Source organism: Lissotriton vulgaris, chromosome 7 (assembly GCF_964263255.1).
Source record: "Lissotriton vulgaris chromosome 7, aLisVul1.2, whole genome shotgun sequence".
Lineage (NCBI taxonomy): Eukaryota > Metazoa > Chordata > Amphibia > Caudata > Salamandridae > Lissotriton > Lissotriton vulgaris.
In genome coordinates, this window is record NC_141695.1 from 938,053,275 (window position 1) to 938,078,038 (window position 24,764).

Consider the following 24,764-nt stretch of genomic DNA (forward strand, 5'->3'; position numbering starts at 1 on the left):
ACCATTCTTCTGTAATAGACACATGCATTACTTTTCTCCAATGGAAATGGACATTCTCACTGCATTGCCATACATATTTACTTCTGAGCTCAGCCACCATCAGCTCACAGCTCAGTTCACTGAATTGTGCATTATGAAACAAAATCAATCAACACTTCCAGCTTGTCCATACATTGAGAAAAACAATCTTTTTTTTTTTTTTTTTAAATTTGTTTTTATTGCAGAATTAGAAACCACAAATTACAATTGCTCAACCAGTCCACTCATGGTGTCCCCCCGCTTCAATCGTTAGAACGTGTTCCATACACAGCCATTCAGCCCGCATCCCGGAGGCCGGGCGGCGTAGTTCCCCAAACAGCAGGAAGGCATCACGGTGAGTGTCCCTACGGGACAATGGTCGAAAGATCGTTTTACGTATCTGCATTTTACACCCCCACCCACAACAAATAACAACATCAGCCATCTCACATATGCAGATCAGTGCTACAAGCCGCTTCCAAACCTTCTCCGTACTCTATGGGGCCCACCATACCTGACCCGCACCCCTCTGCTACCTCCCGCTCACCACCTACTCCCTATGCCCCACAGACCCTTCTCAGTTCAGAATCGCCACCGCGGTCAATCAACCCCTTGGCTCCCGACCCACCCCGAACTCCCATTGAACAACCCCCCAGTGTCCCTTCCCCGGCAACCGCTAATGGTGTGTGTCCTGTCCCTTCTTGTAATATAGGTCCCGCTACAGTGTCAATGAAAACTCTGAGCTAGTATGCCACGCAGTGTCCACAGGTCCCAACCACTCAGTCCTCATCCTCCACTAACGAATCACGCAAGGCTTGCACCACCAATTCCCACGCACGCGCCGCATCCAAGGCTTTCTCATTACCAAGCTTGACAGCCTGCTTCATTCGGAGCACACTCTCACATTCAGACCATTGCAGCAGTTCATTCTTCCACCTCCTTACTGACGGCCCGCCCCTGGACTTCCAGTGCCACGAGATCTCTCTCTGTGCCAGTATCAAACCCAGGTCCATGAATTTGCTCGTCACCTTGTTGTGTTTGGTGTGCGGGAACCAGAGCAACAGACACGCCGCCATGTCGAAGTCCACCTCCCTGTCAGTCACTTCGTTTAGAAGGTCCCCCACCTCTGCCCAGTAGGCCTCCAAGTGCGAGCAACCCCAGAACAAGTGATCCATGTCCGCCTCCGGCGACGAACACCTCGGGCACCGCGCGTCCTGCACCTGGAAGTACCGCCGAATTTTGTCCGGAGTCAGATAGGCCCTATGTAGCACAAAGAAATGCACTTGCTGGAAACGTGCATTCCTCGTGCCTTTCCATGTGCGCTGTAAGATATGGCCCCATACCGTGTCTGGAATGGGCCTACCCACACTCTCCTCCCATTTCGTTTTGAGCCCCTGGAGCGGTTCCAATCCCTCGTGCAACATCCTGTTATGGAGGCAGGTTACCGCCTTAAATGTGCCCGCCGCCATTACCACATACTGGCACGCCATGGATGTGTCCGGTTCCATGAGCCCCCCCTTCCAATGCTTCTGTATAGCCGCTACTACCGCTGCATGCAAGAGAAAACCCCCGTCAGATAGCCCGAACTGTTCCTGAAGGACTTCGAAGGGCACCAAGGTCCCATCGACATACAGGTCTCCCACCACCTGTAGTCCAGCCTCCTCCCATTCCAGTAAAGGGGACCAATCGCCCCCGTGCGGTAGGGCTGTCAGCATGCCAATCGGAATTTCCGGTGCATAAGGCCGAGTCGCCCTCGCCCTCCTGAGACTCCTCTGCCAGCATAGCCTGAGCGTCCGTTCCTCCATAGTGAGGCCCCGCAGCTCCAGCTTCTGCTGCATAATGATATAAGATAGCACATGGCGCTGTATCCCCAACTCTCGATCACATTCCGGGCCCCTAAGCACCCGGGCCACATGCTGCGTGAGTACCTGGAGTTGGGCCGCTAGATAATACAGTTCAAAGTCGGGAACGGCCATCCCCCCCTCAATCTTGGGGCGCAGCAACGTGCTCAGAGCTACTCTACGGCGGCCATGTCCCCACAGGAAACCAATCATCATCGACCTCAGGTCCCTAAAGACCCTCTGGGGAATCCAAATGGGTAGCGTCCGGAAGTAGTACAGGAGTCGGGGGAGCGCCACCATTTTCAAGAGAGCAATCCTACCCAGTACCGTCAGCGGGAGGGTCGACCAAAAGGACATACTGCCCCTCAGCGCCCGTATGCACCTTCCAATATTGCCTTCTAATAGGTCCGTTGTCACGTGGTAGATACGGACTCCCAGATAAGTGAAGCAAGATGGCTCCCAGACCACCCCTATATCACGGGCAGGGCAGGGCGACTCCGCTCTCAGCGGAAACACACAGGTCTTCGCCCAATTGACTTTAAGGCCCGACAATTGGCCAAACTCCGACAACAAGTCCATCGCTCCCTCCAAGGCCTGCTCCGTATCGTGTAAATACAGCAACAGATCATCCGCGTACAGCGAGATGTGATGCAGCCGCCCGCCGCTGTCTATCCCTGCATATCTGTCTCCCGATCTAGCATGGACCGCCAACGGCTCCATGGCCAGGGCAAACAGGAGGGGGGAAAGGGAGCACCCCTGTCTCGTGCCCCTACCCACCGGGTAAGCCGCAGACACCAAGCCACCCAAACGCACTCGCGCCGTCGCCGACGAGTACAGAACCTTCGTCCACCGGCGGAACCCTTCACCTATGCCAAACCTCTCCAACACTCCATCCAGAAAGACCCACTCCAAGCTATCGAATGCCTTCTCAATGTCCACTGATAGGACCGCCTGGGTTCCGTCCTCATCCATGACAGCGTCCATTATCCCAACCAGTCGACGGATATTCAACGCCGTGTTCCTCGTGGGGATAAACCCCGCCTGATCCCTGTGCACCAGGCCAGTCATGTGTGGAGCCAGCCTGGTGGCCAGAATCCGGCTCAGGATTTTATAGTCCACCGTTAACATGGACAACGGGCGATAGGACCTCACGTCCGTCGCATCCCTGCCGGGCTTTAGGAGCGGCACAATCAAAGCTTCCCTCATGGATCCAGGCAAACCCCCTAACTCATAAGCCTCCGTGTACACCACCAGGAGTCTGGTTGCCAGGCTATCCGTAAACTGCTGGTAGAACTCTATGGGCAACCCGTCCACCACGGGTGTTTTATTCTGAGCCATATGTTTAATGGCCGCCCTTATTTCAGTAAGCGTGATCGGACCGCCCAACTCTTTCGCGTCCTCCTCGTCAAGGACCGGAAGTTGCCTCGCCTCCAGGTACTCCGCAATATCCAGGGCCTCCACTCCCAACTGACTCTGGTACAATTCCTCATAGTACACACGAAAGCACTCCAGCACCGCTGCTTGAGTATAGACCGTCTCCCCCAGTGCGTTGTTAATACTAAGGACCGGGCAGCCCCTAATTTCAGGGTTAGCAAGTCTGGCCAGGAGCGTGCCCACCTTATCCCGTTCAGCATGCGCTCTGATGACGTATTGCCTATAGTCGTAACACCTCAACCGTTCCGTTTCAGTGGCGACCACCTCCTTCGCTTCCAGCAACCGGACCTGCAAGTCCGGTCTGGCCGGCCTGCGCCGCTCCAAATCTCTCAGAGTCTCTTCCGCTTTTACAAGTGCATTCAACACAGTCGTACGAGCATTTGAAAACCGACCCAGGCATACCCCTCTCACCACCACTTTCATCGCATCCCATTCAGTGGACCTATTCGTGGCAGTACTCTCGTTCTCAGTGAAATAATTATCGATGCCCTGTTGGACCGCCTCACTAAACACTGAGTCCTCTAACGTGTCCGGCCGGAGCCGCCATGTTGGAATCGCCGAGCGCTCCCGTTGCCACTGGATATGTACCAGTAGGGGATTGTGATCCGATATGGTTCTGGCCAAGTATTCCGTGTGTGAGATCAATGGGGCCAGGGACCCGCCACAGAGCACTGAATCAATCCTCACGTGTAGTGCATGGAGAGCTGAGTAAAAGGAATAGTCCCTGGTGTCCCTGTGCTGTTCCCGCCACACATCCAGCAACCCCCACCTGTCCTGCCAATCCTTCCTGTGCATGGCTAACTTGCGCACCGGGGAATCAACAATGGGAGGATGAGACCTGTCTAAGGCCACATCCGTAATCGAGTTAAAACCCCCCCCCAGTAACACCGGGCCCGCTAGGAAAGAGGCCAAGGACCCCGAAAGGTTATCGAAGAATCTAGCCTGCTCAGTATTTGGCGCATACACACAACAGAGAATCACATCCCTACCATGCAACCGCCCCTCCACCGCCACGAACCTGCCCTCTGGATCCACTACTTGATTCAGCACCTGAAACGGTATTCCCGCTCTCACCCATATCAATACCCCCCTGGCATAAGCTGAGTATGTGGTGCCAAACACCTGGCCCGCCATCTTTTTTGCAACGCTGTACATTCCTTTTTGGTCAGATGGGTCTCCTGCAGCATAGCGATCTGGACCCCCCTTCGCACCAGATATGCGTGCACCTTGTGGCGCTTGACCATGGTTCGTAACCCCCGGACATTCCACGTTAGGCATTTTAAGCTAGGTAACGTCCCCATACCAGCAGAGAACAGTCCAGGTCAAACAGTGCCAAGTCACATCCCCACCAAAGCAGTTGCCCCCCCCAAAACCAACTCTGAAAAGAAAAACACCCCAAACCCCACTCCCCAGGACAGAGCCCACAAACCCGGTGTCAGCCCCGATCCAAACCTCAAACCAACCACCCATTCTCCTAACCTGTGGTCGCCACCACAGAAGGCCTTAAGGGCCCTGGGGGGGTGAGTTATCGCCGACCCCAGCTAGCGGAGCCCACGCCCCGTGCTCCCCATCCCGTCCTGCCAACGCGGCACCCTACCCGGCAACCCACCCATCTCCAACAGGATACCGCCCTACCATCAGATCTCGTCCATGTCCCAATACAGCCTCAACCGTGAAAAATCCCATCAGAAGTCTGAGGAGTCACCACCGGCCCCTTCGAGCTCTCCGCTTCCGAAAGGTCCTCTCCCGTCCTGCTGCCTTCGCCGCCAGAGTCCGACTCCACCAGGTCACTTTCCTGCTGCGATCTCGTGATGGCCGCTGTCGCTGCGAGTGCTTCTCTCTTGTCCGCCGCCATTTGGGCCTCCCGTTTCTCCCGCTGGCGCCTGTTGCGGGACCGGATGCGCTGTGATTGTCTGATCCCAGGCGGTTTAGGCCGATCTCGCCTACTTTTGTGGGACCTATCCGTCCCCGCTCTGTACGACTCCAGCCACTGCCATGCTTCGTCCGGAGTCTGAAAGAAGTGCGTAGTCTCATCCAGAATGACCCGCAGCTTGGCCGGGAAGAGCAAGGAGTACTGAATGCCCTCCTCTCGCAGCTCCTTCTTCACCGCCAGGAACGACGCTCTATTTCGCTGGACCGCCTGGGTGTAGTCCGGGAAGATTGTAACCCTGCTGTTCTCCACCTAAAACGGGCCCGATGCCCTAGCCCTCTGGATGAGGAGGTCCCGGTCCTTGTAATGGAGGAGCCGCACTTCCATCGGTCGGGGGGGGCGGCCAAGCCCTGGCGGGCGAGCTGGCACCCTGTGGGCTCGTTCCAGGGTAAAGAAAGGAGTAAGCCCCTCCGGTGCCACCACATTTCGCAACCAGTCCTCCATGTAGGCCACCGCGTCATCCCCCTCAATTCGTTCCGGCAGGCCTACGACCCGCACGTTGTTCCTCCTATTGCGGCCTTCGGCATCCTCCGCACGTCGTTCCAACGATTCCAACCGGGCCAGGATGTCCGTGATCTTATGCTCCACGGTCACCACCGACGGTTTGAATTTGAATTTGAGTTTTAAAATATTTATAGAGCGCTCTTATACCAGAATCGGTTTCATTGCGCTAAATAGCAGAAGACCAGTGGATGCGGGGAAGAGGGCTATACAGCTACAGATCTGGAAAACAAGAAGGTCTTAAGATGCTTGCGAAATTCCAGGTAGGAAGATGACGACCTAAGAGTAAATGGGAGTGAGTTCCAGAAGGAAGGAGCCAGCACTGCAAATCTGGCCCCACCGGACTTCTGTTTTCTAAAACGAGGAACTGACAGAAGGGCCAAATGAGTGGAACGGAGTTCTCGGGAAGGTAGGTAGGGGGAAATGGCTTCGCACAAGAAAACGGGGGCGGTCCCTGATCTGGCCTGGTAGGTGATGCATCCAAGCTTGAAAAGGGCCCTCTCCCTCACTGGGAGCCAATGGAGAGACTGCAACAGGGGGGTCGTATGATTGAACCTGGGGAGTCCGTAAATCAGGCGAGCCGCCTGATTTTGAATCTGTTGGAGCCGACGGAGCAGGTAGGCCGGCGCACCGTTGTAAATGACGTTGCCATAGTCAAGGCGCGAAAGCACCATGGCCATGAGAATGAGCTTGAGTGCAGCAGTTGAGAAGAAGCGGGCGACCCTTCGGATGATCCGAAGGGAGAAAAAACAGGCAGACACAACTGCATTGGTCTGCGTATGAAGGGTAAGCATGGGATTGATGAAAATACCCAAGGTTTTAACCTTGGAAACAGGAAGAGGGGGAGGGCCAAGGGCAGAGGGCCAGAAGGAAGGGGACCAGGGACTGCAACCACCCCCCGTCAGGACCAATTCGGTCTTGTCCGGGTTCAATTTGAGGTGGTTGCAGTTCATCCACCCTTGGATAAAAAGCATAACCTTCTGGAAGTTAGAAGCTGAGGAAGGAGCAGAGGAAAGGTTGAAAACAAGTTGGAGGTCGTCGGCGTAATTAAACACCGAGACCTCCATCTGCTGTAAAGTAAAAATGAGGGGTGAGATGTATAAATTGAAAAGCAAAGGGGACAGGGAAGAGCCTTGGGGGACTCCGCAAGTCACCCTCCTAAGGGGAGCAGTGAAGTTGGCAAGATGGACAGCCTGTTCCCTGTCCGTCAAAAAAGAACGGAGCCAAGCATAGGCCGTGCCCCCAATGCCTGCCGCTTCGACACGGGTCAACAAGATGTCATGGTCCACCGTGTCGAACGCGGCGGACAGATCTAACAGGACCAGAGCCTGTGGCCGGCCAATATCAATACCCTCTCTTAGTTGATCCATCACCGACACGACTACCTTCTCGGTAGAGTGCAGCGGGCGGAAGCCCGCCTGGCGGGTGGCAAGGCAGCCTGTGGATTCCACAAAGGAGCTCAGGGACCTGGTGATATGAGCCTCTGAGACCTTTGCGAGGTATGGAAGGAGGGAGATAGGGCGGTAATTGGCGGGCTCGGAAGGGTCAATGCCAGGCTTTTTCAAGATAGGGATGATGACTGCTGACTTATGGGCGAGGGGGACAATGCCAGAGTTAAGGGAGTGATTGATGAAGGTAAGTGGTGGAGAATAGCAGTTAGAAAAGAGCTCTTTTAGAACAAAAGCAGGACCGATATCCCGAGGGGAGCCTGATTTGATCCGAGCTAGAAGAGGAAGCAAAGAGTCTCGGGTGAGGGGAGGAAACTGAGTGAAGGAGGGGGCAGGGGGGGTGAGGGAACAGCAGGAGGTACCGTGGGTGGGGGAGGAATGTTGGCCCTAATGAGGGCAATCTTCTCAAAGAAAAAAGAGTTAAGGGAATTACAAAGTGTTTGGGACGGGGGGATTTTAGAGATCGCCCTGTCGGAGGCAGCCAACTCATGAATAGTGTTGAATATCTCCTTGGGTTGGTTTTCTGCTGCCAAGATTCTGCCAGAGAAATACTCCGTTTTGGCTTTTAATATGTCACGTTTGTAATCTTTTAGAGACAAGCAGTAACTAGCCTTGAGGAGAGGGCAGTAGGTACGCCGCCAGGCGCGTTCGGCTCTGCGGGTCGCAAGTTTTTTTTCCCTGAGAGCAGGAGTAAACCATCGGTTGGCCGCGTGGGCGCGTTTAATAGTCACTCTCTTAAGGGGAACGATGGAATTACACGCCTTTAGCAGCCAGTTGTTAATGGCTGAAAGCTGGGAGGAAGGGGGTAAATCATTAAGCTCCGGGCTAGTTGCCTCCAGGGAGGAGCAGACCGCCGGGAGGACCGCCTTATCCCACTTTCTGGCCCAGATGTTTTTGGGCAGAGGGGGTTTAGGTGGCCGCCGAGGTTAGCTGTGAAGGAAATGAAGGAATGGTCTGACCAAGAACAAGGGGAAATGATTGGAGGACCCATAGGGATGTTAAGGGACCAAATTTGGTCAAGTTGATGACCTTTGGTGTGGGTGGCCGAACTCAGCTGAGGGAGGAAGTTTAGGCTGGTGAGCAAAGCCGTAAACTCCTTAGATCTCGTATCTTCAGCTGGGTCATTCGGCCAATAGTTTAAGTCTCCCAGTAGAAGAATGGCGGAGTTGTTTACCACAAGGGTGGCCAGAAGGTCCTCTAGAGCGGGTAGAAAACCGGGGGTAGACTGGGGCGGACGATATATAAGAACACAGGTTATTGGGATCCCAAAGGAAGTGGAGCGGACTACTAAGCAGTCTACAGCAGGGATCACGGGAGACGGTAGGGTTTGAAAGAGGAAGTCCGCGCGGGTGATCAGGGCCACACCCTCCCCAATCTTCCCTCCTTGGGTTTCAGGTCCAATAGCAACTGATCATGGTCCTTAACCTTATCCGCCAGCTTCGCATGGTCCGCTCGCAACAGCCCCAGCCCCGTGGCTACTTGCGCAATGTCCTGCTGCAATGCCTCCTTGGTCGAGGTAATTGCGTTCAGTATGGCATCCAAGCGCCGGTTCAGTCGCTGCTCCTGGTCCAACACCGGCGGAGGGGTCTCGCCCACCTGGGACTGCAATGCCAGGTCCCCTTGTCCGCGCTCCGTGGCCGCCGGCCCTCCTGTAGCCGCCATCTTAGGGTGCTGCGTCACAGGCCGAGAGACCCGTCCAGTCCCGGCACTCGTGGGACGGCGCAAACTGTCCAATATTGAGCAGGATCAAGTGCCACCGCCGAAGCCCGCGGCTCCAGGGGCCAAGTGGGTTAGCACCGTCCGACCTGCCCCCTCAGGGGTATGGAGGAGAAGGGGAGGGAGAGGGGATAACGGCCAGCAATAGTCCCCGGGTTCCGATCAGCGCCTGGCCTGCTGTCCCCCGATCTTCAGGACTGTCGCCGCAGTCCCCACAGCATCGATCACACGGCTGCTTAGCTCCCCACCAGTCGGCGCCAAGGCTGCTCAATGTCGAGGTCCGGACCCGCCGGTCCGCCCCGCCGCCATTTTCTTCTCACTCTCGGCGACACCTCAGCCTCCGTGCATCAGGGTCTCCTCGAGGCCAGCAGCCCCCCAGTAACTTCCTATCAACGCCCAGTGGTCTCCCCACACTTCTTAGGGCTAGAGTGTCGACCACGGGTCGCCCAGGGTGCAGAAATCAGGAGAAGTAGCGGGATTCCGCACGGAGCTGCGAGCTCACGCCGCCATCCCGATCGGCGCCCAAGCCACGCCCCGAGAAAAACAATCTTGACACCCAAATCAATTGTTCTGCAGTTTTCACAGCAATTTGCAGACAAACAACTTGCTAAGCAGACATGTTCAATTACGGTGAAAAGCTCTCCTCGAAGAATATGTTCCAAACTAAAAGCCTTATTCTCTACTCAAACCACACCTTGTCAGCCAAAATCATCGACTATTGAGCCTTGCTTTAGATTCTAAAGCACTGAACCTGTTCATCTCAAGACACACCAATCCTCACCTTAAGCAAACACAATGTTATCAACAAATTACTGATCAGCAAAATTAACTATAGCGAAAGAGTGAGGGCGATAGATATAGATAGATAGATAGATAGATAGATAGATAGATAGATAGATAGATAGATAGATAGATAGATAGATAGATAGATAGATAGATAGATAGATAGATAGATAGATAGATAGATAGATAGATAGATAGATAGAGTGATGGCGATAGAGTCAGTGTGCTAGACAGATAGAGTGAGGGCGATAGATAGATAGATAGATAGATAGATAGATAGATAGATAGATAGATAGATAGATAGATAGATAGATAGATAGATAGATAGATAGATAGATAGATAGATAGATAGATAGATATAGATAGATAGAGTGAGGGCGATAGATAGAGTGAGGGCAATAAATAGATAGAGTGAGGGCGATAGATAGAGTGAGGGCGATAGATAGATAGATAGATGGAGTGAGGGCGATAGATAGAGTGAGGTCGATAGACAGATAGATAGATAGACTGAGGGCGATAGATAGGTAGAGTGAGGGCAATAGATAGATAGATATATAGAGTGAGGGCGATAGATAGAGTGCGGGAGATAGATAGATAGATAGATAGATAGATAGATAGATAGATAGATAGATAGATAGATAGATAGATAGATAGATAGATAGATAGATAGATAGATAGATAGATAGATAGATAGATAGATAGATAGAGTGAGGGCGATAGATAGAGTGAGGGCGACAGATAGATAGAGTGAGGGCGATAGATAGATAGCTCAAGCTCAACCCCAGCAAGACTGAGTTGGTGTTGACGGGCGGGCCAGCTAATTCTTGGACCTCCAGCTTCTGGCCAACATCTCTGGGGCCTCCGCCCTGTCCCGTCAAATCTGTGAAGAGTCTAGGGGTCATCATATCAAGTGACCTGTCCATGAGGCCCCAAATTAACGCAGTAACATCTTCCTGTTTTTTCCATCTTCGCAGGATCTGCAAAATTCGTAGATTTCTCGAAACCGAGGCACTCACTCTTGTCATTATGGCTCTGGTCACTTCGTGTATTGATTACGCTAACATCCTCTATGTTGGAATTCCTGCCTACCATCTCCATCGGTTGCAGCTGGTGCAAAACCAGGCGGCTAGACTAATCTTTCATCAGCCCAAATTCCAACATGTCTCGCCCCTGATGAAAAGATTACACTGGCTCCCCGCAACCCACCGCTGCCTGTTCAAACTTGGCTGCACGTTTTTTAAGGCACTATCAGATCTAGCCCCGGCCTTTACTACATCTAGCCTTCAGCGCTATACCCCCTCTAGAGACCTTTGATCGGCTTCTCACAACCTGCTGTCGACTCCTAGGTTCAGACGCAAAAAGCATGGTGGTTCATGTTTTTCTTTTTTGGCCCCCACGATGTGGAATTCTCTTCCTATTTCCCTCAGGATCTGCCCTCGCTATGCTTGCTTCCGTAAATTACTCAAGACTCACCTGTTTCAGTTAGCCTATTGAGTTACTGTGTTGTCCTGTTTCCCTGCAATTGTTTTCAGCGCCATGAAACCGATTGGTGACCGAGCGCGGTATAAGTATTTTTAACATAACATAACATAACATAGATAGATAGATAGATAGATAGATAGATAGATAGATAGATAGATAGATAGATAGATAGATAGATAGATAGATAGATAGATAGATAGATAGATAGATAGATAGATAGAGTGAGGGCGATAGATAGAGTGAGGGCAATAGATAGATAGAGTGAGGGCGATAGATAGAGTGAGGGCGATAGATAGAGTGAGGGCGATAGATAGATAGAGTGAGGGCAATAGACAGATAGAGTGAGGGCGATAGACAGATAGAGTGAGGGCGATAGACAGATAGAGTGAGGGCGATAGATAGAGTGAGGGCGATAGATAGTTAGAGGGCGATAGATAGATTGAGTATGGGCAATATATAGATAGAAAGATAGAGTGAGGGAGATAGATAGAGTGAGGGCGATAGACAGATAGAGTGAGGGCGATAGACAGATAGAGTGAGGGCGATAGATAGAGTAAAGGCGATAGAGTGATGGCGAAAGATAGAGTGAGGGCGATAGATAGAGAGAGTGAGGGCGATAGATAGAGTGAGGGCGATAGATAGAGTGAGGGCGATAGATAGATTGAGTATGGGCAATATATAGATAGAAAGATACAGTGAGGGAGATAGATAGATAGTTGATAGAGTGAGGGAGATAGATAGATCGAGTGAGGGCGATAGACAGATAGAGTGTGGGTGATAGATAGATAGAGTGAGGGCGATAGATAGAGTAAGGGCGATAGAGTGAGGGCGAAAGATAGAGTGAGGGCGATAGATAGAGTGAGGGCGATAGATAGAGTGAGGGCGATAGATAGATAGAGTGAGGGCGATAGATAGATAGAGTGAGGGCGATAGATAGATAGATAGATAGATAGATAGATAGATAGATAGATAGATAGATAGATAGATAGATAGATAGATAGATAGATAGATAGATAGATAGATAGATAGATGGCGATAGTAAACATCCCATATTCGAGGAATTTACTGTGTGCAATTTTAATTTTGATTCAACGTTTCAATGCGTCCCCTCGAGCACCTGTGTTAGGCTACTAATATAAATGAATTTGCAGATGTTAATCACTGTAACCAAACAAAAGGAGGCGGACATGTGTCCTCTGGCTTCAAAGGCACACAACCTGAATTCAGATCTTAGTTCCTGCACATAGGCAAAGCGTCTTATCTGACAGTTTTGTGCTTTCGGAGCAGGCGGGCACAGTGAGTGCTGAGAAGCCGGACTACGAGTGAGCTCATTGTTTTGACTGCCTCCTTACAGTTTTTTTTCTGTCCAGCCATAAAGTGAAGGCACCTCAGCAATGTTAACTACCCCACATATTTCTGCGTGCAACAAGAAGTATCTGGGGTCTGATTCCAGTCGGGGCGAAATAGACGTTTATCCTTTTTTGACCAACAAAGTCAGTTTGAAATGGACAGTAAAATAAATAAAACACACTGCACACCTTCTGCTGTGGGCTCTGAGACGAGAACGGTCAGGGAAGGAAGGCCCGGCATAAGAGCTGTTATGTCTGATGCTTGTGGATGGCTGACGCTTTTGGATGTCTGATGCCTGATGTTTGTGGATGCCTGGCACTTGCTGATGTCTGACGCTTGTGGATGCCTGACGCTTGTGGATGGCTGATGCTTCTGGATGTTTGTGGATGTCTGATGCTTGTGGATGTCTGATGACTGATGCTTATGGATGTCTGATGCTTGTGGATGTCTGATGCTTGTGAATGTGTGGATGTCTGTTGCTTGTGGATGTCTGTTGCTTGTGGATGTCTGTTGCTTGTGGATGTCTGTTGCTTGTGAATGTGTGACACTTGTGAATGCTTGACGCTTGTGCATGCCTGATGCTTGTGGATGCCTGACGCTTGAGGATGCCTGATGCCTTTGGCAGTCTGATGCTTGTGGATGCCTGATGTTTGTGGATGTCTGATGCCTGATGTTTGTGGATGTCTGACGCTTGTGGATGTCTGACGCTTGTGGATGTCTGCCGCTGGTGGATGCCTGACGCTTGTGGATGTCTGATGCCTGATGCTTGTGGATGTCTGATGTTTGTGGATGTCTGATGCTTGTGGATGTCTGATGCTTGTGGATGTCTGATGCTTGTGGATGTCTGTTGCTTGTGGATGTCTGTTGCTTGTGGATGTCTGTTGCTTGTTGATGCCTGATGCTTGTGGATGCTGATGTCTGACACTTGTGGATGTCTGACGCTTGTGGATGTCTGATGTTTGTGAATGCTTGAAGCTTGTGCATGCCTGACGCTTGTGCATGCCGTACGCTTGTGCATACCTGACGCTTGTGGATGTCTGATGCTTGTGGATGTCTGATGCTTGTGGATGTCTGATGCTTGTGGATGTCTGTTGCTTGTGGATGCCTGATGCTTTTGGATGCTTGACGCTTGTGGGTGTCTGATGCTTGTGGATGTCTGTTGCTTGAGGATGTCTGATGCTTGTGGGTGTCTGATACTTGTGGATGCCTGATGCTTGTGGACGCCTGATGCTTGTGGATGTCTGATGCTCCTGGTTGTCTGATGCTCCTGGTTGTCTGATGTCTGATGCTTGTGGATGCCTGAAGCTTGTGTATGTCTGATGCTTGTGGATGTCTGTTGCTTGTGGATGTCTGTTGCTTGTGGATGTGTGACACTTGTGGATATCAGACGCTTGTGGATGCCTGACGCTTGAGGATGCCTGATGCCTTTGGATGTCTGATGCTTGTGGATGCCTGACGTTTGTGGATGTCTGATGCCTGATGTTTGTAGATGTCTGACGCTTGCGGATGTCTGACGCTTGCGGATGTCTGACGCTTGTGGATGCCTGACGCTTGTGGATGCCTGACGCTTGTGGATGTCTGATGCCTGATGCTTGTGGATGTCTGATGTTTATGGATGTCTGATGCTTGTGGATGTCTGATGCTTGTGGATGTCTGATGCTTGTGGATGTCTGATGCTTGTGGATGTCTGTTGCTTGTGGATGTCTGTTGCTTGTGGATGTCTGTTGCTTGTGGATGTCTGTTGCTTGTTGATGCCTGATGCTTGTGGATGCTTGTGGATGTCTGACACTTGTGGATGTCTGACGCTTGCGGATGTCTGATGTTTGTGAATGCTTGAAGCTTGTGCATGCCTGACGCTTGTACATGCCTTACGCTTTTGCATACCTGACGCTTGTGGATGCCTGACGCTTGTGGATGTCTGATGCTTGGGGATGTCTGATGCTTGGGGATGTCTGTTGCTTGTGGATGCTTGATGCTTTTGGATGCCTGACGCGTGTGGGTGTCTGATGCTTGTGGATGTCTGTTGCTTGTGGATGTCTGATGCTTGTGGATGTCTGATACTTGTGGATGCCTGATGCTTGTGGACGCCTGATGCTTGTGGATGTCTGATACTACTGGTTGTCTGATGCTCCTGGTTGTCTGATGTCTGATGCTTATGGATGCCTGAAGCTTGTGTATGTCAGATGCTTGTGGATGTCTGTTGCTTGTGGATGTCTGTTGCTTGTGGATGTGTGACACTTGTGGATATCAGACGCTTGTGGATGTCTGACGCTTGTGGATGTCTGACGTTTGTGAATGTTTGACGCTTGTGGATGCCTGAGGCTTGTGGATGCCTGACGCTTGTGGATGCCTGATGCCTTTGGATGTCTGATGCTTGTGGATGCCTGACGTGTGTGGATGTCTGATGCCTGATGTTTGTGGATGTCTGACGCTTGTGGATGTCTGACGCTTGTGGATGTGTGACACTTGTGGATATCTGACGCTTGTGGATGTCTGACGCTTGTGGATGCCTGATACCTGTGGATGTCTGATGTTTGTGGATGTCTGATGTTTTTGGATGTCTGATGCTTGTGGAGGTCTGATGCTTGTGGATGTCTGATGCTTGTGGATGTCTGATGCTTGTGGATGGCTCTTGCTTGTGGATGCCTGTTGCTTGTTGATGTCTGTCGCTTGTTGATGCCTGATGCTTGTGGATGTCTGACGCTTGTGGATGTCTGACGCTTGTGGATGTCTGATGTTTGTGAATGCTTGAAGCTTGTGCATGCCTGACGCTTGTTCATGCCTTACGCTTGTGCACGTTTGATGCACAAGATTTTAGTTAACAGGTTTAAAGCTATGCCCCAAATTACATAGCAGCAGCCTGTGGTGTGAGAGACAAATGTTGGGGTGAGGAGGAGGGAGGGGGGAGAGAGTGCACTGCAGAGGGAGAGGCTGAAGGTGAGAGGGCGGAGGAGATAGCGAAAGGGTGAGAGAAGAGGCATTGCACAGAGGGGGGTGGGAGAGAGCATTCCTTTGAAGTGTGAAGCTCTCTGCATTGCTGTGGCAGCAAACGGCAAGCGCGTGCACTGGCACATGCACTCGGCGTAATCCGCCTGCTTCATCTTTCCTGTTTCACCTCTATATGTCTCGACATCTGCAATGCCAGAGGCATTGGCAGAGGTCGAGACCTAAAAAATGATAGGTCTGTAAATCAGGTAATGTGTGAAGGGACTTCGGCAAAGATACATATGTAGTGATTGCTGTGGCCAGGTACCTGCGGATTCTTGGAATTTTTTCTGGCAGAGCGCAGGGTGGCGTGCAGATGGGGCAGAAGAAGCGGCTCCGGGATCTCACACTCTGGCAAGAACAGTCACTCACATATGCAGAACTGCTACCAGTCACGTCTGGACCTAAAGATATCTGGGATTCATTAAGAGCCCATCTCTTGTCTAACGCAGGGTGATACATGCTAAAGACGGAGGACTGGGAGTGAAGTCATGAGCAAAGCTTTACCTACAACTCACTATGAACATGGATAGTGATACTGAATGATGGGAGTTGTTAAAAGCTGATTTACTGGACTGGAAGGTTGTCATTTTTAGCATGATTCATAATGTAGCATTAAAACTGACATCAGGCCGCCCAGGCCTAATATAAGCCGATATGGACCACGGAATTGATGTGAGATGCAAATATGTCACTATGTAAGTCCTGATTGCAATGCATGTGTGCACCTGATATTCCTGTTTTTGAAATTAAATATAAATATTTTTTTAAATGTGCTAAGCTACTTAATATTGTGTACAGATTATTCTCTTTTTCAATACTTTTGTGACCCACGCACTGTTTATTACGTTCTCGATTCCAAAATGGAGAGAAAAATGACACGAGTGTTCTAGATCTTTCCCTGTCGTAGGGGGCCTTCTTCCGCTCATGTCGCGCAGGTTGTTTCATTCTGAGGCGCATCATTTGAGCTTGTGCAGGTGAAACCCCCGGCCACGGCACGACAGCGTCTCAGACACTATGCACTGCTCAAGCACGCGCTCCTTGAGAAGGTTTAAGTGAAGAAATAGTTCTGTTGTTGAAGCACAGCACATACCTCTGCAGGGAATCCCTGCGGTGGTGAGGCTGAAAGGCTGTGTATGCCCTGGCGGCAGCTGCCGCGCCTGGAGAAGGCTCTTTGTTATTCTGAGGGTACAGGACAGGAGGGCTTCTGCTTCTTGTAACCACACTGTGCATTGCAAAGACGCTGCTCTTTTATGGGACGGCTGTTATTCAGGTTGCTTGGGACCTCACGAGAAGCGATGATTTAATCATATATTCATTAATGAATATGTATATTATCTCGAGGAAAATACAAAAATGGATTCTGGCAATATTTTCTTGTTCCAACATTAGATTTACATGTGACTTCATTGGCGGGAGTGTAGATTTTTAAGATTAGGTAAAAGGGCAAAAGCCCGCCGTGTTCTCCAAGGAACCCAATTATGTCCTGCTGCAAAAATCAGACTGACATGCATCGACTGTGAAGTTGAAACCGATCAGTAAATGAGACTAGCTCCCCTCGTGATTGATAAATAGGCCAGCTGCATGGTTTCAGTATTTTAGCTTGGAGACTCGGGCTGGGCTATGACAATTGCAGCAAGTCAAAGAAGGCTGATTTGCATAAGGCTGGTTGCTACCTGAACCAAAAAAGAACCAACAAGCTCTTGGCATTGCTGTGGGGAGGGGGGAGGAGAAATGCGGCCTGGCGGCCGTGAAAAGTGTGAAGCAGGGGGCGGGGGAGGAGAAATAGGAGACACGGCCTGGTGGCCGTGAAGTGTGAAGCAGTGGGCGGGGGAGCCCTTTGAAGTGAAGCTCTCGGAGGCAGGTGGCTCGGGAGCGAGGGAAAAGCCTGTGCTTGTGTTCACGTGAACTGTTTGAAATCCGCCCGATGGTTTGAGAACTTATTTTGCCCACTATAATTCTCCCCTATCCATTCCTTGTGGAATGGGATAGGCGAGACCTAAAAATGAATAATATTTCCTTCCTTCATGGCCACATATCAAGATTAAACAAAATTCAACAAAACTCACTAACAGAAAATACATGTAGAAGTACATGTGAATACAGATGCAGCAGACTTGGGACATTAAGAAATCTATGATACACATGCAGTTGCCTCATCCCACAAGCAAAATCAGCCTGTTACAATACGATAATCATGGAATGCTATAAAATAAGCAATCTTTCTAGCAACAAAGCACTCAGTGAAACTCTCACTTATCTCACGTCTCCACGGACAAATTTACTGCAATCAACAATAAATCGCAAACCCCATAGACAAAATACAGTAGTAAGTAAATGAAACAACAAAGTTGTATATTAGCACACGATTCCCCACCTACATCACAATCGAATGGACTAAATTCACCACTCTCTCTGATGTGGACCTGGCCACAACCTCCAAGGACTGAAGGGCAAGTCATACACAGGCTATGTCATCATTTTTGAAGAAGCTCTCTGGTGAAGCTTTGCAACCTCTCAGGAGAATCATTAATGTTTGGCTAAGCAAAGATATCTTCCCAGATTCCCATAATAGTTAGAACCTCTCTCTCTTGAAGAAGTCCCACTGGAACTCAGATGACATTGCAAAGAACTGGCAATCTACCGTTTTAGCTGAACATCTTGGTTATGGCCTTAGTCACTTCTTTGCATGAAAAAATACCTATCAATGCTTTAGACAAATGGAATCATATGAAATGCAGCACAGATAAAGCCACTGTTTAGGTGAATGCTAAAGCACTTCTTAACTCCAGTAAGAGTGACCCATATCTACTCATCCTTTTCAAAATCTCTGCAGTTTTCAATACCAAGCTCTACTCAACACATTTTCAACCTCTTAACACAAGAGCCGAGGCCAGCTGCTCCAGATGTGCTCCTCTGGATCATCCCCATCCCCTGGAGCGTCCAACACGAAATCTTCAACCTTTCATGGAAGATTTGATTCCAAAAACATTGAATTCACAAGGTCCATTGGCTTCCACATTATTTCCAACCTGAGCTCCAAGATCCACATGAAACACTAAACAAAGAAAAGGGGACTACTTCTGACCCTATTCTATAAAGGTAAGCATTTCCTTCCGAAGGTTGAATTCAGAACAGCCGTACAGGTGCTGGTTCTATCTATCATGATGTAGATAATGTTTCACTGGTGGGCGTACCATTGAACCACCTGATTCTGTTAAACATGTTCCACATGCAGTTTACCATCTCAATAAAGGCTTTTGCAAATAAGACTTGTTCAAACCCTTAGCTCCATTGGCTTCCACTGCCCGCAGCCATCACAGTAAAGACCTATCAATATCAGCACAGCAAAGACCTATCAATATCAACACCCAACAGCAGTTTGCAATCAAGTTTAGAGGCTTGAATGGAGCATTCACAACAAGCTGCAGCAGCATAGCCGGACTGGAAATTAGAAAACTCAAGAAGGAAATGCCATAATGCTAAATCGTCTCCTTTTCTGTACCTTGCGTGTAGAATTACATCCCATTTCTAATCCAGCAGGACACAACACCAACACATTATCTATCCTTTCACTAATGCACATTAGAAAACCAGTTATTCTATTACATTGATAGCAAAGTGAACAGAGTGCAACTCTCACAACGGTCCTCCTGATTACCTAGCTCTAATTAACTTCGATAATGTGTTGAATAAATTATAACTAGGCAAGATATTTTTTTTCTATAGTCACTATAAGGTAACCAGTGAACGATCTGTTCATTTTACATTACATGATATACTGACATGTGTGGTCCTTTCCTTTCCTGAAAAAAATACAAAAATACGTTCTACACTGGCACACTACCTTCAAAAACATGTGTAATAATGAACTTAAACTCAAACTCCCCATCACCTGAAAGTGTGGCTCTCTCTTTGAAACATTTTGGAGGTTTAAATGAACTGGGGTGATTCTGTGTCTAACCAAACCGATGTAGCCATGCCTACTATTGAAAATGTATGCCATAAGAAAGAACTGTCACAACATTCTGTTGTGAAAACAGTTTGGATGTGTTGTAAAGCAAAAGCCTAAAATGAATACTTAGGCCTTGATTATGGGTGCTCTGGAATAATTTTGGCTATTTCCCTACCCCAGAATTACTATTATCGGTTTCTCAGTGATAGGGGAGTATTGTGCAGAAATTGGTATTTTGTTGCTTATTATCTTATGTTTCCCCTATACTTCTAAAACACATTTTGGCTTCTTTCTGAAGCTGGAATACCACCTGAACTTCAAGTTATTAACTCTTATAACCGCACCATTGGAATGAATGGAACACTCTCAATCAAGTTGGCAATTATGAAAATGTGTTGAAAAAGAGGTCTTAGTTCATTTGACACAAGCAAGTTGGATTTTAAGTTAGATTAGGTGCTTAAGTCACTTACTGCACAGAGATATGAACATTCAGTGAGGTTCGATATATAACAACATTTGCTGGAGAAATCTGTGTAATCTGTTCGCAGGATTGAATATATATCCAATAGCTCATGTATTCAAATGTCTGTTACACAGAATAATTATGTAACATCTAGGAAGAGCCACTCTGGCAGACGGAAATATGCAGAACTAACCAAGAAACCATGTAATTGACAAAATCCTTAAAGAAGTACTCAGCAACGCAACTCGAAATAACACTGTCTTGAAATTGAAGTCAATGTCTTTTATCTCCAAATATCACCCTCATACTACTGTAACAAGACCCTTGGTGTTTTCTCTATGAACAAAAAACATATTGTTTTTAGCCAACAGTGCCCTTTATTGTTTCTACTGATCAATTGTTTCTGTTTCTTCAGCAAGCAATGTGTCTTTCTAGAAACCGATGTCCAGAGGCAACGAAGCAATGAAAGAGCACATAGGGGTTCCTCTCAATGCAGACACCCATCCAACAATAGTAGCATCTACTTAATGTCCAAAGTGTGTTTTAAGAAACTCAGTATTGAAAATAAATTAAATCACAATATCTGGATGAAAAATAGAAGTGCATCAAACCCATTCTAGAGCTTAAACACTCCTTTTCTAGTTTCTGCTGTGTCTGTCTATCTGTGCAATTGCTTTGGTGGAGGTTTCAGTGACAACACAGTGAGCAACTGGGCCACCACACCATTAGACCATCATAAAACCTACAGATGCAATGGACGTGGGTGAAGTCAAACCTTTAGTGTGACACTGGTATAAGAAAATGATGATGCACATTTTATTCTATAAACAATTACATTAGAAAAGCATGGAAAGATATAGACGACTGGGGATGCTTTTAACAATTGCCTAAATAACAAATTAGAGAAAAGGAATGCACTAGCATTGATGACCATATGTGGCACGGCTAAATTGAGGTAATACTGGCTCTAGGTGCTCTAGTATGCATTGTGTCTCTTTTGTAAATTACATTTTCATTGAATGGCAAATCAGATATTTCACTGTTGGGAAAAAAGAACATGAGTATGACAGGACATACGTTTTACACTGTTTGTATGATTCTAATTCTTATTGAAATCCTATTTGAATAAAATGAACCAACTCTAAAATAAAAAATATATATATACCTTTCATTAAACTCACCATAATAAAGAGAAAATGTACAGGGAAATATAAGAAATGAATCAGCTTACCTGAATGAAGTTTTGGTCATCTTTTCCTACATTTAGAAGATCTTCAACCGTGACCGCTCCTTGATTTTCAGAGGTCCCATTATCCTCAGGGGGGTGGGTGTAATGACAACCATTGGGAAATTTAATCTGGCTACTTATTGAATCAGATGTTAAACAAACATCATGGGAATAGGCCTGAAGAAATGCTCTAACGCCATCTATTCCCACAAATTGTGAGGGCGTAAAGGCATTAAAATTAACACCAGATGTTGTCAAAAGGTGGGACTGTCTCCATTCACGAAGTCTGAAGAACAGCAGCAGAATGACAAAAAAAAGGAACAAGAAGGAAACGACGGAAACAGCAATAACCAGATAAAGTGTGAGGTTTGATTCAATATCTGCAGGAGTCAATAAAGTGCCCAGATCAGCAACAACTTCTGGGATGCTGTCAGCCAGCATTATTGTGACAGTGACCGAGGAAGAGAGAGAAGGTTGTCCATTGTCCTTCACCAAAATTACCAACAGTTGCTTCATGGCATCTTTTTCCATAATGGGACGGGCTGTTCTGATTTCTCCAGTGTGGGCACTTACAGTAAACAGTCCTTGGTTTGTGGACCTCAGTAGCTGGTAGGACAGCCAAGCATTCTGACCAGAGTCCGCATCGATAGCCACTACCTTGGTGATCAGATAACCTGGTTCAGAGGAGCGAGGTGCCATCTCTACCCCAGAAGAGCCATCTGTGTGAGGTGATGGATACAATATCTCAGGGCTGTTGTCATTTTGATCCAGGATGAAAAACGCAAGAGAAACATTGTTAGCCATTGTGGGTGAACCTCTATCTTGAGCCTCAATTTGGACCTGAAACTCTCGGAATTCCTCAAAGTCAAACACTTGAAGTGCATAGATAATACCAGATTCGGAGTTAATGGAGATGAAGGAGGTCACAGGATGGTCTCCAAGAAGCCCAGCAACAACTGAATAAGAAACTTTGCAATTCATATCAACATCTCGATCAGTTGCTCTGACTCTAAATATGGAAGTTCCTGGTGCCACGTTTTCCATTACATAAGCTCCATATGATATCTGATCAAACAGTGGTGGATTGTCATTTTCATCGGTAACCTGCAAGTGAATGGTTTTGGTCTTACTTATTGGAGGGTTGCCTTTATCTGTGGCATTAATTGTAATATTATAATGTGATACCTCCTCCCTGTCCAGTGAGCCATCAGTCATCAAACTGTAATAACTCCCAAATGACTTTTCCAACTGAAAAGGCAGATGTGGGGGGATGTGACAGACAACCTCTCCATATTCTCCAGAATCTCGATCATATACTTCTAAAAGAGCAATGACTGTGCCTATCGGGCTATTCTCAACAATCTGGTTAAGCATAGAGGACACAATGATTTCTGGGCCATTGTCATTCACATTGATCACTTCCACCAGCACTTTGCAACGAGCTGCACTTTCACCATCAGTTGCCTGCACTTCCAATTCATACTGTTCAGTTTCTTCAAAGTCCAGTGGTTTAACCGTAGATATTTCTCCAGTTTTGGAATCTAAGTGAAACGTTTGTAAAACCTTTTCTGCCATTTTGTTGAATGAGTAGGTTAATTCTGAATTTGCCCCTTGGTCTCGGTCAGTAGCATTTACAGTAGCCACAACAGTGCCTGTGGCCACGTTTTCATTAGTTTTAATGTTGTAAACAGACTGAGTGAAGACTGGGGGGTTATCATTAACATCAAGAACAATAACGCAGACCTGCACCGTGCTTGATCTCACCGGGTCACCCCCATCTGTGGCTGTGAGACTAAGATGGTAGATATCCTGCTTTTCTCGGTCTAGGTAGTTCTTTAACACCAGTTCAGCGTATTTTACACCATCAGCACCAATGTTTATATCCAGTGTGAAATGGCTGTTGGGACTCAGTTCATAGCTCTGGAGAGCATTTTTCCCCACGTCTGGGTCATGGGCATCGGGCAGAGCAAAGCGCGCTCCAGGTGATTTATTTTCAATGACTTGTAATATGACCTTATCAGTTAAGAAATTGGGGGAATTATCATTGATGTCCAGAATCTCAATTTCCACAGCATATACTTTCATTGCTCGCTGGACAATAATCTCTAAATCTAATAAACACTGGGCTTGCTGTGCACACACCTCTTCCCTATCTACGCTTTCATTAATGTATAGATGTCCGTTGTTTACATTGAGAATAAAATGCTGCTTCCTACCTCTGGACACAATTCGGGTTCCTCCTTTTGATAACTCCTTTGTATCCAGCCCCAGATCCAGAGCCACATTCCCAACAAAAGCGCCTTTCCTCATCTCCTCGTGAATGGAATAACGCAGCTGCCCGGAAGCGGCTCCACAGACTGTCAGCAGAGCAACAAGAAGCAGCAGAGGAGTCCCGGAGTAACAGCGCCTTGGTGTCTGAGCCCCGGAGTAACAGCGCATCGGTGTCTCGGCCCCAGAGTAACAGCGCCTCGATGCCTGAGCCCCGGAGTAACAGCCTTTCATTTCTTGAGCCATAAACGAAAACGTCTGCTGGATTAACGGAAGAAATATTTTTCCCGTTAGCGTTTGAGTTAGAGCGAGGTCTGTAACAAAAGCCAGTGCCGTTCGGAAATCAGTAAGAGCGCACCTCCTGGTCTTTACACTGAACCCGATTCTTATCACTGATGTTTTAACCACGTGATGTGTAATGTCGCGCGCTGTAGTTCTCTCTAAATTTAGTAAACAGCACCACTCAGTGACCAAACCTACAATTGCAGCAGCGCGAGTTAAAAAAAAGAACTTATAAGAAAATCTAATAAACCAGTGTAATCAACTGACAGGCGCCGCAGTTTATGAATTTGGGGGTGGCTACCCTTAAAGTATCATTGTCGTGATTGAGAAGTGAATAGTCACAACATTTAGAATCGATTTTTAAAATTCTTATATGGGGAATTAAAAAAAGAAAATGATCATGCCTTGTTTCTCTCTTACTATCCACTGTGTGCCTCTTAACATTTGTTTGCCTTTTTCGCCTATCACGCTCTTTTTGCCTATTTCTTTTTACACAAACACACAGGAAAACTGCAAAGTTTATACACTTGTCTTTGGCATATGATTGAAATAGACAATGTACTTTTGTTTGATGGGGAAAGGAGAAGGGTGTATGCTGCTTGGACTGCTCTATATCCCCCCAAATCTACACCAAGAAGGATGAGCCATCATGGGACAATTTTATAGCACCATTTATTTTTTACATAAATGGACTAGAACATAGTGGTTTTGCAGGTGCAGTAATGAATAACTGCATAATTGTTGTGGCTTGCCAGGCAACACTGTCGGGCTTTTTGGGATTTACCCTGTCTAGACATCTGTGAAAACACAGTTTTAAAACTGTGAATTTAACTGCACACATTTCCCTAACAAATAGCAAGGCAACTAAATGTATAAAAGGCTGTTTAAATAAATAAATCTGACGAGGAAATTTCACAACACTTATTATCCACGAAAATATAAATAAGCTCTCTCTTCAATTCATTTTCAATCCTGAGAAACTGCTTGGAACGGGCACATAGTAAAAAAAAATGCATTCTAATCTCACAAGAACATAATAGCAGTAATTGACTCCATCGCAGCCCTACTTGCCTTGACATC

General features: G+C 47.8%; 1 protein-coding gene across 1 annotated transcript in view; it reads right to left on the bottom strand.

Moving 5' to 3' along the window:
• The window catches only part of LOC147702761 (uncharacterized), a 47,592-nt gene extending 23,944 nt beyond the window's left edge, over positions 1 to 23,648 (bottom strand). The window contains 2 exon segments of the mRNA XM_086929446.1: positions 20,915 to 20,945; positions 21,088 to 23,648. Coding sequence (XP_086785572.1) covers positions 20,915 to 20,945; positions 21,088 to 23,648 — 2,592 coding nt within the window.
• Positions 23,649 to 24,764: the final 1,116 nt, after the last annotated feature.